Raw genomic sequence first — 16,046 nt, 5'->3', positions numbered from 1 at the left:
TTTGATTTCAGTAGTTTATTTTGGAGACAAAGCAGTGCAAGAGGCCGGCCACGCTTTCCTGCTCCCCCGGCGCTTGGGGTTAGGCTAGGAAAGGCGACGTACAGACATTATAATCAGGGTTCAACACTCAAGTCGTGTAAACACGGTGGTCGGAGGGCCCGTGGTTTCTAGGACAGCTGGGCACTTCTGATGGCAGCCGCCCTCCCCCCAGCCCTTCCTTTCCCAAAGTGGGCAACCGCCACGTCCCTGCTGACCAGGCCTGAAGGTGTCTGAGCGCCCAGCTCAGCGGCCGCTCTCAGTCCATCCTCCCTGGACCACGCAGGACAGCCCAGAGGCCTGTTCCTCTTCCTCAAGAGGGACTGATGAGAGAAGACACAAGGCTATGCTCAGGGGTCCCTATGCATCCCGCCGGATGGTCACACGGCCCCGAGGACTGACAAAGCCCCTCACTGACCCCCTTCTCTGCAAAGGGGGCTGCCAGCCTGCCTGGACCTCGGGCTTGGACTGATCAGCTGGTGGTCTGTCTGCTGCCATCAGGGGCGGGGGTGACTCTAATAGGAGAAGCGGGTAATGTGCTTTCTTGCCTCTGGGGCTGCGAGCCCCCTCGCACCTGGCTGGCTTAGTGCTTGGGGCTGGCAGCGAGCATGAAAGGGGTGGATCAGGCCTTCTGGGCAGGTGTGGAGCAACGTGCAGCCTCCTCCTGCCTGGGGGGAGAGCCCCAAATCGCCTCGATGCCAAGGAGACGCTCATCTGGGTTGACGTCACGGAGACACAGGCTGCACTGTAGGGGCTAGGGCGTCAAGCCTGCCCTTGAGTTCCCTGGTCATGACTGCCCGGCGACTCTTGGAATGATTGGCCCAAAGTCACAGCACAAATCCTTGGCACAAGCAGGATCAGCCCAGAGGTTCCCAGCGAGGCAGGCTCCTCCCGGGTCCAGGGAGCAGTGGCGCTTGGTCAGGGAAGGAGGCCCCATTGTGTGGGACACGTGCTGACGGGCCTAGTGGACTCCAGGGAGCTGCACGTGGAGAAAGGCAGCCGACCCAGGGCTGTGGCCTTCCCAGGGAAGCCTCCTCCTCCTCTGCTTTCGTGAGCGGGCAGCAGGTGGACCACAGCCCAGACTCCCTGCGTGGAATCCACAAGGAAATGGTAGCTGGGGCCTCCTGCTTCCCCTGGCTCCTCCTGCTTTCGGGAGGGGGCAGCTGCACACCGGATGGGGCTTTAAGCCAGCGGTAAGGGAAACGGGGCCGGGCCTGGCGTGGCGGCTTGGAGAGAAGAGACGGGCAACTGTTTGCTGGCTCTGCTCAGCCGCCGACAGCCTGACCAGGGATGGCCTGCTCCAGGGTCCCCGAGGCCTGGGCCACAGCAGCCATTGAGAAGAACAGACATGGACGTGCTCGGGCACTCACACACGCACGGCGACCACGCACACGCACGCACACCCCCACACACGCACGCATGCACACCCCACCTCACATTCAGACCTAGTGTTGAAAACACAAGCGTGTGTAAACTCAGTGGAGAGATCTGCACAGCAGGAATCAGGCGGGATTGTCCCTCTTCCGCGAGGCTGGACCACTTGGGGTTCTCTTCCGTCCCCACCCCCACCCCTCATGTAGATCATGACATCAGAGAATCAGGTTAAAAATTAAAAAAAAAAAAGAAGGAGAAGGAGAATCAGATCCTTGGGAATTCTTAGTAGTAGCGTCACCGTCGGGAGCTGCTCGCCCAGCGTGTGTGTGTTCTGCAGCCCGCGCTGCCCCTCAGGGTCCCGGGCCCCGTGCGTGGCTACTGGGAGGAGGCCTTGGTGGCCAGCGAGGCCACGCAGTGCTGCTGGAAGCTGGGCGACACGGCGGCGGTGCAGCCGAGTCTCTGGTGCGGCAGCTTGGAGGTGCTGCCCGCGCCCACGCCGCCCACGTCGGCCTCGGCCGTCCAGGGCGGCTCCTGGCCCATCATGCTGCTGCAGCAGCCGGGGCTGGCGCTGCACGTCCGCTCGGCCGCCAGGCCACCCGCCTGCTCCGCCAGGAGCCTGCTGTGCCGCAGCGGGGCCACGTCCCCCGTGCCTGCCGCGGCCGCGCTCTGGCCCTGCAGCACGGTGGTGATGTGGTTCAGGAGGTCCGTGAAGAACTCGCTCACGCCCTCGTAGCCTGGGGGTGGGAGAGACAGACAGCACGCTGAGCCAGGTGGGTGCGGGGGGCGCGAAGGGTCTCCCGGGCCCTCGAGGGCTGGTCGAGTGCACACAGCCTGGACTCCAAGCCCCGTGCGTGCGGCCCCGAGGGGCCAGTCCTTGAATTCGGCTGCCCCCGGAGGGTGAGAAGCCGCTGAGAAGGCGCCCTGTCCCTGCTGAGCACAGCTTCGGCATCTCATTTAATCACCCCCCTCCCGACGTGGTCTGATGCCATCATGCGGGGGAGGTGGAGTGGCCAGAGGTGGCAGGACAGAAGGCCCGCTCCTCCAGCTCTGAATCAGAAACACCCCTCCCCCTCCACGTGGCTCAGCTCCAGCTTCCCTGTGTGTAAACTGAGGACGGGGGAAGGGGGGCTCCTGTGGGCAGGACTGGGAGGGCTGGAACGTGGGTGAGCCCTGAGCAACAGCAGCTGCTCCTGGAACTGAGTCCATTTCCCTCTCACCCCCAAAGTATCAGTACCTGCAAGGAGGCCCGCCATGCTGCATACTCTGCGCACCCCCCAACAAGGCCACCGCACTAACACGGCTTCCCTAACAAGCGGGCCCGGATCTCCTGAACAGAAACCGCCGGGACCCACCTGGGGCCTGCGTTTCCCATCACAGATGCAACTGCGAATGTCAGCAAGCAGTCCTCGGAGCCACCCATCGAGCAAATTTCGGATCTGGCTCGAGGATTTTGCTGACTTCTGAAAGCTGCTTCGAAAGAAATTCGACACGGGTGGGCGCCCCCGCCCCCGCCTGCCTGAACCAATTTGCAGCAATGAGAACCGGGCACACAGCTGCAAGAACAGTGATCGGGACAGGAAGCAGGTCCCCAAAAAGGGACAGCGTGCCTGCATCGGGAGGGGGCCCAGGTACCACCCCCGGCCCCGGGATGTGACCCCATCGCTGACACCAGGCCTGGTGCTGAGAGGTGCCGACCCCTCGCACGTCCTCTGGGATGGTCTTCACAGCCGTTGGCACGAGCTGCAGGAGAATGAAGGTTCGGACTTGGGCAGGTGCGTTAGTTCGTACAGAAAAGGCTGCCCAGGGGCCAGGCAGATGGGGCTGCCTCACTGTGCACGCTCTTATGTGTCCAGCAAACAGTGCTGTGGTTTTGAGGGAGCCTGAGGCTGAGAGGGGCAAGCAGAGGCGCCCAGGGGAAAAACAAAACTGGGTATATACTGGCATGCACAGCACTTGCCCTGCTCAACACGCCCTCACTTGATCATCGCAACCCTCTGTCCCCATTTTCCAGATGAGGAAATGGAGGCACAGAGTTAAGTAACCAGCGCCAAACACCAAAAGAGCCATCAGCAGGTGGACACGTGTTCACTGTGACGGTGGGTATGGTGACAACGTCCAGGGCTAGCGTTCATCCAGGCTCACCGAGTGCTGGCCCCCGGCTACATGTGGCATCCTGATAGCCCCCGGGGAGCGGGACCTGAGGGTTATCTCCATTTTACAGACAAGGACACGAAGCTCTAAGTAGCAGCACTGGGATCTGAACCAGGCCCTTTGGTGCCACCCGTGCCTTGAATACATGTGGTGCTGGGTGCCCCACTCTAGGACTGGGCACTTCCTCGGCCCTGGGGCCGGGGGTGAAGGGCAGGGCAGTCACGGGCCATCGGCAGACGTGCTGCTGGGTTTCCAGGGCAGAGATGCGAGCAGGGGAGAAGAGCTGAGATCCGCTGACAGGCCACCAGGGAACATAAGCTGTTCCCTCAGCAACAGCTCTGCCGCCCCCAGACGAGGCCCGGCCCATGGCTCCTCGCAGCCTGGGGAGGGCGGACTGAGGCGTGAAGGAGCGCTGCAGGGCAGGCACTGTGCACACGCCATCTCCTCTGCTAGGAGGGGAGAAGTGTTCCCACTGTGCACGAGCGAACACTGAGGCTGCCCCATCCGGAGGTTCGCCTCAGCAGATGGTGAGGGCAGCCAGGATCTGAACCCACGACTCAAGCTAAGAAGCAGGCAGCCTCAGGTCAGGGGCCCAGGGCCCAGGCCCAGCCCCACTACCTGGTAGCCATGGGACCTTGGACGTGTCGCCCAGCCCCCTGGCTCCACATGCCCGGCAGCACATGGGATCCTGATGGTCCCTTGCACGCTGTGTGGTTGTGAGAATGAAATGAAACCCTGGGGGTAAAGGTCCCCAGGCAGGCTGGGCACCACTGGTGGCCACTGCTGTCACCACTGCCCAGAGCCCAGCACGCAGGCTGGGTGGCGGGGCTGCTACCGGACACCCATGGCCCGAGGCACAGGGTGAGGTGGCCCAGGACCATGAGGACTCCAGATCCAGGCCCGTAAACCCGGCAGGGAGAAGGCGGGGCCCCAGGCGGCCCGTCTCCTGGACACCGCCTCCTCTGGGCCCCAAGCCCCACCCGCTCCCGGGGCCTAACTCAGCACCGGGCTGCCTCACAGTCTCCTCGGGGCTCGGCTCCATCACTCAGGCTTGGCCCGCCAGGGGCCTCCTCTTGGCTTCCCCCATCCACGCTGGCTCACAGTGGCCGTCCCTTCTCTGACGCCCTCAGAACGTCCGGCCCGAGTCACACAGGTGCTGGCTGGGCGGGTCCAACTCAGGACCCAGCACAAATCCACAGCTCAGTTGCAGAGTTCCTCCCCGCCCCCCCCCCCATCCTTCTAGAACCTCCACCCCACCAGCCGGGCATTGCCCTGCCCGGTCCCCCCAATCCACTGACTCAGCCGCCTTCTCGCTGTCGTTCCCTCCACGTCCTCCCTGATTTAGATCCTCTGATTTATTCTAATTGTTCCCCTGATGCAGCCTCAATATCCCTGTGCTCTCTCATTCCGTCACCCTCGCTCATCAAAAACCCACCTCTCCGTCCAGGCTGCACCCACGGTGACTACGGAGAAATAGGCCATTGTCCCAAAGGGTTTCAATTTCTATTCATGAACACAGACCTCAGATGGCCGCGCCACCTTGCTCAGAGTGAACGGCCACACGGTGGGCTCCCCTCTGACCTCTGACCTCCCTGCTGCACGAGGCCTCGGGCCACAGGCCCCCCTCCGCAGGCCCTGCCCGGGATCCTTAGGGGTGGCTCCCTCCCTTCTTGCCAGGCCCTGCTCCCACTCCCGCTTCACAGAGGAGCCCCTGGCACCCCCGTCCCCCGAGGGCAGGGCCCCCGCCGCCCCGCACTGTCTGCAGCAGCTGGGGAATGCAGTGGGCCTTCGGCAAACTGCATGACAGAGACAGCAGGGGCCTCCCTCGAACCTGGGTTTCCTTGGCTGTGAATCGTGGTGCTGGCCGGGCCTGGCCCGCATGCTCTCAGTGCAGGGGACACGCGTCAAGCACCCAGCCTGGTGCCCAGTGATGCTCCCCAAGCACGGGGGCTTTCTGCTCCCTGCAGACGCCCACCGTGCAGTGCCCTCCTGCAAGCAGGGCTCTCACGTGAGATGCTAGCCTCCCCAAGGGCGGGAATCGCTTCCGCTCTTCATATCCACTGAGCAGTGACGATGGCTCTACCTCCAGGGCAGGTGCTTAACAAAGGCAAGAGCCACGGCCTTGAGACAGAGATGCCCAGCGAGAGGGTAAGCGCCCAGGCTGCTCTGGGCCAGAGGGAGCGAAGCAGCACTGTCCCTGACCTGCCGTGAGATGGGGAGTCGCCTGGCCTCAGCACGTGTCTCTGTGAAGTAGCTCAGCCCAGGGCCGCCACCACCATCACTGCTGAAGCTAACAGTCCCCTTGAGGGTTCTCGGGTGATGTCTCCCGCTGAGCCCCTCCCTGAGTTGGGATCTGAGGGGTGCAGGGCAGAGCCTGGTGGGGCAGCAGGCCCGGCAGTGCTTCCCGCCTCAGGGCTGCCGCAGACAGCATGGAGCAGACGCCCCAGCCGCGGGGAGCTGGCCGGATCCGAGCGTGTCCCCAGCATGGTGGCTCAGGGCGGGGGGAGGAGCATGGCCTTGCCACTACCCTGCCGTATGACCTGGGACAACTTCTCCCTCCCTCCCTGCGTGTAAACTGGGATTTATATGCCCTCCAGTGTCCTTTCAGCTCTTTAAACCTACAAGGGCCCAAGAGGTCAGCTGAGATTTGGCCCGGAAAGGCCACTGCTGGTGGCACCGGGCCAGGAGAGGCAGCGGAAAGAACACGCGTTTAGCTGCAGGCCCACTACGTGCCCTGTAAACCCACTGGCAGGTGGGGCTGCGGCTGAGCGGGGGCTGCTCCGACCCCGGGCCCCAGACAGTGAGGGATGGAGCTGGTCAGCCCGACTCTCCGGCCCCCACCACCCGCCCAAGGCTGCCAGTCTACAGACCGGTGAAGGCGGCGCCCGGCCCCACCGCTCACCTGGGAAGGCGTTGATGTCGATGACGGCGTGCTGCCCCGTCTGGTTGTTGATGATGATGTCGATCCCAAAGAGCGATACGCCCAGTGCCTGCCGCAGGGCCCGGGACAGCTCCCGGATGACCTCGTCACTCGGTCGCTCGAAGACACCCTCGATCTTTTCCAGCTGCCAACACACACACACACACACACGAGTCAGGCCCCGGGTGCGGAGGCTCCACGCCTCGCCACACACAGAGACCCCCCCAGGGAGGTGGCACAGGCCGGGCCTTACCCGCAGGCAAGAGGCAGGACAGACCCACCAGAGTCGGCACGAGGACGGCCATTTCCAAATCCTGCCAAGGGCTGGACAGCTGCTAGGTGTACAGCGCACGTGACCTCTAGTCCTCATAACCAGCAGGGAGGCGAGCACCGTTATCAGCATTTTATACACAGGGGAGCTGAAGCTCAGAGAGGCTCAGGGGCCGGTCCAGGGCCACACAGCTCAGGGCTGGATTTGGACCCAGGCATTTAAGCCTGTAAAACCCAAGCCTCTTAGCAAGGAGGAAGGGGATGGAGAGTCTGTTGTGAACCCAGGAAGACTGTGTGGTTCAGGGAGCCTGTGAGCTGGACCTTGAAGATGGGGAGGATTGAGGGGGGTGGGGGGAAGGGACCCAGATGAGAGCACAGTGGAAGCAAAGGTGCAGAGGTAAGAACCCACAGGAGAGAGCTGGGAGCAGCTGGAACTGTTAGGGCAGAGGCGGGCAGCAGGGGGAATTTCTGTCAGCATCACCACACTGGCCCACCATTGCCGGAGCCTCAAGGCTGTGAGCTGATAGGTTCCGTGGACCGGCCTTCATTTACTGGCCGGAAGTGGGCAGGGGCGGGTGGTGGTCACAGGGCTCCTGGGTGGGGCTCACACTTCTCCCCTTCCGGATGAGTCGCTAACTCTGGTGTGACCACACTAACTCATGCTCAGCGGGCCTTTCCCCAAAGAGTCTACTCTGCTGCTGCGGCCCAACCCCCGGGTCCAAGTTCAGCTTTTAGCGAAGCTTCCACAGGGCTCGTGGGGCCGTCCCTTGGACTCCCGCTGACACCGCTCGCTTTCTGCTCTAATCACAGCTGGCCTGGGACAGGCACACGAGTCTTCATGGGCTCAAGCGTGGCCCCTGGCCCGGGCCTCCAAGGAAGCAGAACACCGCCCTGGGAAGGACTGAAGTCCGAGGGGTCCGGATTTGAATCCTGACCGTGACTTCCCAGCTCTGTGGTCTTAGGGGAAAGTACTTGGCCTCTGTGTGCCTCAGCCCGCTCATCTGCAAAACAGGGCCAATGAGGCCTCCATCCCAGACTGCTGGGAGGAATCACAAGGTCATTGACGTGATGGGGACAGCACATGCCTGGCTGGAGGAGCCGCTCCACTTGCATTTCAGGGCATGGATGGCAGCACGTCAGCCGGAATAGGGCTCACGTGTGGTGCTCAGGAGATAGCAGAGTCCTATGGACTGTGGGCTCGGGGCCAAAGGGGAAGCCCAGGAGCTCACCCAGCAGAAATAAAACAGAAGCTGGGTCAAAAAGCTAAATGGAGAATTACCATGTGACCCAGCAATTCCACCCCAGGTGTGTAACTTGTAGGCCACTGTTCATAGCTGCATTACTCACAATAGGCAAAAGGTAGAAACAACCCAAATGTCCATCAACAGATGACTAGATAAACAAAATGGGTTACCCACACAATGGAGTATTGTTCTCACAATGCTACCACGTGGATGAACCTTGAAAACGTCAGGCTATGTGAAAAAAGCCAGACACAATAGGTCACGCACTGTACGGTTCCCTTAATATGAAAGGTCCAGAATAGGTAAGTCCATGGAGACTAAGAAGCAGATTCGTGGTTGCCAGGGGCTGGGGGGAGGGGGACTGAGGGGTGACACTTAACGGGCACAGGATTCTCTTTTGGGTAATGCAAATGCTCTGGAACTAGACAGAGGTGGCAGTTGCACGACACTGTGAATGTACTTAACGCCACTGAACGGTTCACATTAAAACGACTAATGTTAACACGAAGCGAGGCTGTGTCAGGTAGGCTGGGGACAGAGCCCTGGGTACCCAGGACACGTGGTGCTTACCCCCAGCTGAGGAAGCCGCATGGCTGATGGGGAACTCCCAGACACGTGCAGGGCAGGGACCCCACAACTGGGCACCGTCGTGCGCTACTGTGAAAGCCACATCCACCGGCTCTGCATAGCAGGCGGCGACCCCCAACAGCGCCCATGACCCCGCTGCCTCGGCGTCTCGTCCAGGGGAGATGCTGTCTAAGCATCTGCGTTAGCTTCGCCGTGACAGGCACCTGCCTGAGCCCAGATCAGCAGCCTGGCCGCTGGTCCTGCGGCCCGGGTCCCTCACCGAGTCACAGCCCTGGGAGGACGCCTGGCATTGCCCAGTCCCCACTGCGTGCCCTGAGCCATAACGGGCCCTGCCGCGTCTTGTTTTCTCGCCCCAGGAAACGGGGTAATAAGAACACCCCTGCCGCCAAGGGACCGTGGTGGGGATCCACGAAGCTCACCCGTAAGGCCTGTGGCTCAGGCCTGGCAGCAAGGGGACCAATGGCTGCTGCTCTGTTACAAAGCCTCGTGACCCCGCTGTTTATAAAAGCACTTTCTCAGCTCAGCTAAGGAATCTCAGAAGTCCTTCTGGAGCCCTTTGATTGTCTGAAACGGAGGCGACGGAGGTGGTAAGAGGTGCTCAGGTGGACCCCCGGGGTCACCCGTCACCAGTCACAGCTGACACTGACTGAGCACCTACTGCACACCCAGCACTGCCATGGTGCTTTTCATCTAGGGACTCCCTGAACACCACCACCACCCTACAGGGTGGGGCGGGGAACCCGAGGCTCAGAGAGGCAATGTGACTTGCCCGAGGCCACACAGCTGGAAAGTTGTGGAGCTTCGGTCTGACCCCAGGCAGTCCTGTCAGTGTCACACTCTTAACCAATACCCTGTGTCTATGGGGGGGCAGCCAGTTGGGTGTGGGAGCTGCGTCCACTCTTGGGAGCCTCCAGCCAGGGAGGGAGGGGGGGCTTCAAGGCCAGGGCAGGGCTCCCGGCACCTGCACGAGGCCGCGATGGGGACTGGAGGGACCTTAGCGAGCAGGAGAACGCTAAGGGGCTTGTCTGGACACCCAGGTCTGGGGATGGCCTTGTCTGTGCATGTGGGCCTGACATCCCGAGTGGAAAGGGACGGCTGCCTGCATTTCCCTTTTCTCTTTTCCACATTGCCAGCCCTGGGGGAATCCCCACACAGCAGTCATGAGCTGGGGGGAAGGGGGAGAGGCAGCGGGGCCTAAAGGTGGAGAGGAGGCCCCGCAGGGTCTGCAGGCCGACCTTTGCCACGTGGCAGACAGAGACGCAGGCTGAATGGCAGGTGGGTGATTAGCCAGGAAGGTGACTTTGCTTCTGGCCCTCACAGTGACCCTCTGGCATCAGGTAACAGCCCAGCGGTGATTAGAGCTGCTCTGTGCCAGGGGAGTGGCAGGGACAGCCTCTTGGTAAGTCCGCAGAATGCCAACCCCCTCCAAGAGTCACAGGCCTAATACGGTCTGAGAGCCTCGCAGGGAAGATGCCCTGCAGAGCTGGGCCAGCCTGAAGTTTCTGCAGCTTGTAAGAGACCAGAACGTTTTCTTGCACAGAACACCTATTTACGTCTTATAATGTGCACAGCCAGGCGCTGAGGGGTTCTGTTTAAAATCTGGTTGTTCTCCAAGCATCCTTGACCACAAAACTTGTTCCCGGGGAATGTCTATTAACATCTTGAGGGACGCTGGTGTTCCTTCCAGGTCCCTTCCACGCCTGTGCTCTGTCGAACCCTCAGCACACAGCTGGCTCCTCAAAGGAACCAGAAACAGACAAGAAAAGCACAGGCAGCCTCGGTTGGGGGACAGGAAGCCCTAACCTGGAACGAGGGGGAGTGAGGCCTAGAGGTGGGGGTCTGCTGTGGACGGGACATTGGCAAACCCTCCGAGCATGGCCAGGAGGGGAGCGGAGAGCTGGCAGAGGGCTCATTTCAGCGGCAGTGGCAGCAGAGACCCCTGGCTCTCAGGACACATGGAGGAACAGCAGAGGGTGGCCCAGCGCTGACTTCTAACTGCTCAGCAATTGCCAGGGAGATAAGAAATCCTAAATTCCCGGAACACCCAGCTTTGGCATCAGACGAATCTGGGCTCAAATCTCGTCTCTGTCCCTGATCACTCAGGGACAGCCCTCAGAGCACAGCCCTCCTGCCTCAGGAAAGTGGGGATGTCTGTCCACCCCTGCAAGGCTGTTTTGGGCCGCAGGGCATCGAGGATGGAGCCTGACACGCAGCGACGTTTGCTGAACAGCAACCCCGAGCCCATTACCCACCGTGAACTACCCCAGCAGCCCCAGATGTACACGGCAGGCTCTTAACAAACGCTCCCTGGACTCACGTGGGCAAGGAAAGAAAAAGGAAAATTGAGGTGGTGCTCTGCTCCCTCTTCTTAAATCAGGCAAAAGGCAGATTAGAAAGCAGGACTTCAAATTCCTCACGGTTGGGGGGATTTCCTCATGTAGGAGGAGAGTTAGAAAATCATCCACTTGGAGTAGCCCAGCAACGAGCGGGCGTGGCTGTGATGACCACTGGCACGAAGGCCCGAAGCACGCGAGGAAGAGGGGTCTCTGGAACTGCCCTGGGCCCCTGGCCTGGGGTGAAGGTCCTGCCACTCTGCCCCGCTGGACAGTCAAAAGCACCCCACACCCAGGGCTCGGCGGGAGGGACATACCGCGGTCAGCACCGATGACGATTCTGGCTTGGACACGTTGTGGCTGTTGAAGAAGATGGACTCACGGTCTGAAAAAGCAAAGACAGGAAGAAGCCGGAGTTAGAAGCTCGAGGCAGGGACGGTGATTCCAGCACCCGGCACCAGGGGACAGCACCACCCCAGCCATAGGCCACAGTGGCCTTCAGGCTCAGCGTCCAGCGGCAGCCACCTGGGCCTCCCTACCCACCCCAGGAAGACAGGACGCCACGGAGACCCGCACGCCCAGGCAGGGCTCCTGTTTCCATTTTCCTTCCCGTGTAAAAATGAACGGCTTGATGAGCGCACCTCTGCCTCTGCTCTCGTCTTACACAACCATACCTGATTTTCCCCAATACCCGAGGCCCCCCACTCCCCAAAGCGTGTCTAGAGTGTCTTACGGACTCGGCACCAGAAAGGGGGCTAAGTGAGTGGGAAATGCTGCATATGTGCATATCAAAGGCCCAGAGTCAAGAGGTCAACTGATGCCATTTAATCCAGCATTCCCCTCCCAGTTCTGCCCACGGAATGCCTTTTCAGGGTAGCAGCTGAGAAACGGCTAGGCTGCCACTTGGCACGTGAGTGTTTAAAATACAAAGGGTTTTGCTGTTTCCCCACTACTTAAGGAAAAAATCGGAAATCAGAGCATGGGCTTCTGTAGGACCCATCCAAGAAAGCATACAGTTCGGCTTTGGAAGTTAGCACAGCCCCACGAAATACCCTCCACAACTCCCACCCCCTCCCTCTCTGCTCCCACTGCCCCCTGGGCCCTCTCGGTCCCATGGGGGCACCCGAGAGGCAGATCAATCCCAAGATTATTGGGAGTGATGAGCAGCTGGTTTGCTCCTTCACCCCCTGGAGAGGAAAGGCAGGTCAGTCGGTCAGAAACACGTTCTCCAGCGGCTGGAAGTGTGGCACACGAATGCACGAGGCACAAAACCACGAGCCTCGGGGCTGGGATCTGGTAAAGGCCGTCATCACACTGTGCTCCCCCCACCCCAAGAGTGGCACGGGCCACGAGCCCCAACGTGGCCCCAGCGGCCTCTGCTTTAGTCCTTCCTGGCAGGGCGTTACGGCTCCCGTCCCCCAGGACACATTGCGCATCCCTGGGACCCAGGCCTCTAAGCGCAGGCCAGGAAGGGCCCTGGCTCAGCACCGCCGTGTGCCAGGGGCCAGCCCGAGGCGGCACCTGCTCTGGCTGCCAACGCCCGCCCCCACCACCTCCAGGATTACAGCGCCGCAACAATCATGCATGAGGAAGTGATTCGGGCGGAGGCCGAGCAGGCAGGCGCTGAGATGTACCTGGCATCTTTCCCGCTAGTGGGGCATGCAGGCCCCTTGCCGCCCTGGTGTGCCCGAAAGTCCTCCTACCGCTCCGACCAGAGCCAGTCCAGACGGGGGGCACGAGAGACGGTCCTGGGGAGGAGCCTGGGGAAAATAAACACCCTGCAGGACTGGTGCCAAGCAGCCCCACCAACCTCGACTCCTGGGCGCTGACAGCCAAGAAAAGTGAGCCTTCGGAGGGTGGCAAGCTCCACGGGCCAGAGCCCGGAGCAGCTGGGATGGGCGTTCCGGCCTTCCGTGGGTACTGCCCACCTTCTCAGCCTGTAGCCCAGCCTGGCCCAGTCCTACTGAGCTCAGGGCGCCTCCCACCCACCCTGTGGGACCCAAGGGCAATCGCCAGGATGGCAGAGCAGGCCTGGGGAGAGAAAGGCCCCCCAGAGCAGGTGGACACAGCCAAGCTGTCGCCCAACAGCTTCCTGTGGCAAGATCGAAAGCGTGGACCATTTCAAAGGAGACTCGTTTCTCCTCCTGGCTAACGCTGACCTGGGAGCCCTGGCCAGAGGACTGTTCAGCAGGGAGGGGAGAGCTGCCCTTTACTCAGATCCTCCCCATGTGCGGCCTGAGTAGGGGCCGGACAGAGTGGGAGCGGATTCCGGCCATTTGATGAACCAGGAGACTGTGGAAGCCGAGATGGGTCAGAAAGGGTCAGAGCATCCCTTGGTGCCAGTTTCCTTGGGTAGCTTCAGGATACCGAGTTCCCTAAAGATAAGCCTGGCTGGGCCCTTGCACCTTGATCACAGGTGCACCCTGGATTGGGGGGGCCCATCCCCTCTCTGTTCCTGGACTAGTCCCGAGTCACACGGAGCCCCGGGAAGAACACCAAGAACGCCCACAGGAGAGGGGAGGCAATAAGAGGAATATGGGTATTTCTGTCCCCAATTTACAGACAAGCAAAAGAGGTTCAAAAGAAGCGGAGTAAGTGACAAGTTTAGCACCCAAATATCCCAGAGGGTCTGAGGTGCAGTTGTGAGCTGTGGCCACACCTTCTTCAGCTTCATTTGCTTAATCTTCACATCTCTGGCGGGGGGCGGGGGATAAAGCATGTCATGGCGCTGCAGACGGTGGCCCAGGTCTCCTCCCAGATCCCACGCAAGCATCAGCTCCGCAGAGGGGCCCCGGCTGCCCTGCCCGAGTGGCTCCCCTCACCCAGCGGTGTCCCAGGACCCACTGTTTCCTCTGCGGTCCCTCATCTGTGCTGCCACAATTCGTCCTTTCATTTCTTCTTCCCTGGTGTGTAGTTTCTCCCGCTAGAAGATGAACACACGCGGGCAGGACACTTGGCTGACTATCTAGTTCCCTGCTGGACCCCAGGGCTGAGCGCCTGGCAGGTGCAAGGAAACAGGGCATTTGTTACACCTGAGGGCCTCTCGATGCAAGATCACCACATCTGGCCCGCCACCTGTGTTTGTAAATAAAGGTTTATTGGAACGCAGCCACGCCCATTCGCTTACAATGCTGTCTACAGCGGCTCTTAGGCAACAACAGCAGCATTAAATAATTATGACAGAGCTGGAAACACTTACTCTGGACTTTTGCAGAAAAAGCCTGCTGACCCCTGCTCTATGTGGTAAGCGGTGTCGTTCCTTTATACACATACCCCTAAGGAAAAGAAGGCCCACGTGTAGAGCCTAAGAAAGGCGTTGTGCCCGCAGAGGAAAAGGAACAGAAATAAACCCACTGCACAGAAAGGGGAGCAGAGAAACACACCCACTGCGACTCTGGAACTAGTGGAGAGAGGGGAGCAGTCTCCCCAAGACCGTGGACCAAGGGCAGAGAACATGTGTTCCTGGGGCTGGCACAGGCCAACCTCAACCCTCTCTGTAAAAACGTGTCTTCAGTTCCAGCAGAGGCGACTGCAAGAGGCCTGTGGCCGTAAGACACACCTGACTTCAGAGGTGCTAACAGGTGAAAACCAAAAGTACATCTGAGAATCAAAAGAACACAGTAGTTGTGGAGGGAAAGCTGGTGTCCTCATCACCACTGCAGGTCAAAGAATCCCACTCAAGGAGCCTCCACCTCCCTGCATGGACAGGGGAGACCGGCGAGCCCACCACGCAGGGCCATGGGAACCAGAAAGCTGGGAGGGGGCTAGAAAGAAGCCAGAGCCCTAAAGCCCCCTGCCCAACTGGTCCAGCTTAAAGAGCCGCTGTCACACTGTGCTTCTCATCCAGAAAGAGAACACACGCGTGAAAAGAACAACGAGCTGCTGTGATGCCCTGAAGACAGTGGACACAGAATCAGTTTTTGGGGATGGAGGGATGGACACAGTGAAAATCACTCAGCTCGCCTGGGCATAATAAACACTTCTCCATTAGCTCTATGTTTCTCCACTGATTTACTTGGCCCCAGCCTGCATATTATGGTAAACTGGCAACCTGGAATGGCCATGAGAAGACACAGATGCGGAGCCCCTGTCCTCAGACACGGGACACAGAGCTCACGCCCAGCCACTAGTGGTTCCCAGATGGAAACTGGCCCAGGCCTTTGCAACCAGGAGAAAAAGGGAAGGAAAAGAGGGACTCTTCATGTGGAAAGGAAGGAAACCACGTGGTATATTTCTTTTAGAGATGGAGTGATTTTTTGGTAAAATAAATAAAAAGGCATACCTACTCTTCCTTTAATACATTTTGTGTAGACTTAAAGAACATACGTTTAAAAATCAGGAAACAATATAAACAGGCTTAAAAAACCATCAGCCTCAACCTGCCCACAATTGATAAGAATGCCTCTTGCCAGTACACAGTCACATACAAAAAGACCCCTCCTGACATCGGTCCCCCACCCCCAGATCATTCCATCAGCCCAGTGGGTAGAGGGAAGGACGAGCGTGAGCACCGGGATGCCCTGAAAGCCCCGCCAGGACTCAGAAGGGCAGTGGAGGGAGACACACATTTCCAAAGTGTCTGCTCTCTGGGTTGCGTTAATGGGAAGAGCGGCTGAGACAGGACGCGAACAGCTGGACTTCAGTCAAGAGGCATGGCCTGAGGCTTCCCTGGTGGCGCAGTGGTTAAGAATCCGCCTGCCAATGCAGGGGACACGGGTTCCAGCCCTGGTCCAGGAAGATCCCACATGCCGCGGAGCAACTAAGCCCGTGCGCCGCAACTAGCGAGCCTGCGCTCTAGAGCCCGCGAGCCACAACTACTGAGCCCGCATGACATAGCTACTGAAGCCTGTGCTCCGCTACAAGAGAAGCCCGCGCACTGCAACAAAGAGTAGCCCCCGCTTGCCGCGACTAGAGAAAGCCTGTGCGCAGCAACGAAGACCCAATACAGCCATAAATAAATAAATTTATTTATTAAAAAAAACAAAAACAGAGGAGTGGCTTGAAGCCATGAGGAGCGGATGGTGACAGGCAGTCCCACAGAGGGATTTTAGGAAGACGCATCTGTTTGCTCAGAGGGAAATAACGCAGCCTGGACATTTCATCTGGTGATGGCGGGTTTCCCGTCCAGAG

At 59.9% G+C, this 16,046-nt stretch overlaps 1 protein-coding gene across 3 annotated transcripts in view; it reads right to left on the bottom strand.

Moving 5' to 3' along the window:
• Positions 1 to 16,046, bottom strand: part of ITPK1 (inositol-tetrakisphosphate 1-kinase) — a 161,047-nt gene continuing 145,001 nt past the window's right edge. For all 3 annotated transcript variants that reach the window (XM_067727199.1, XM_067727212.1, XM_067727209.1), the window contains 3 exons: positions 11,234 to 11,301; positions 6,464 to 6,626; positions 1 to 2,144 (listed from right to left, as the gene is read on the bottom strand). In XM_067727199.1, the coding sequence (XP_067583300.1) occupies positions 1,786 to 2,144; positions 6,464 to 6,626; positions 11,234 to 11,301 (590 nt within the window). In that variant the 3' untranslated portion in view covers positions 1 to 1,785. The remainder of the gene's footprint in view (positions 2,145 to 6,463; positions 6,627 to 11,233; positions 11,302 to 16,046) is intronic.

The sequence above is a fragment of the Pseudorca crassidens genome, chromosome 1 (assembly GCF_039906515.1).
Source record: "Pseudorca crassidens isolate mPseCra1 chromosome 1, mPseCra1.hap1, whole genome shotgun sequence".
Classification (NCBI taxonomy): Eukaryota; Metazoa; Chordata; class Mammalia; order Artiodactyla; family Delphinidae; genus Pseudorca; species Pseudorca crassidens.
The sequence above is the reverse complement of the archived record's forward strand: the minus strand, read 5'-3'. Positions and strand labels throughout refer to the sequence as shown.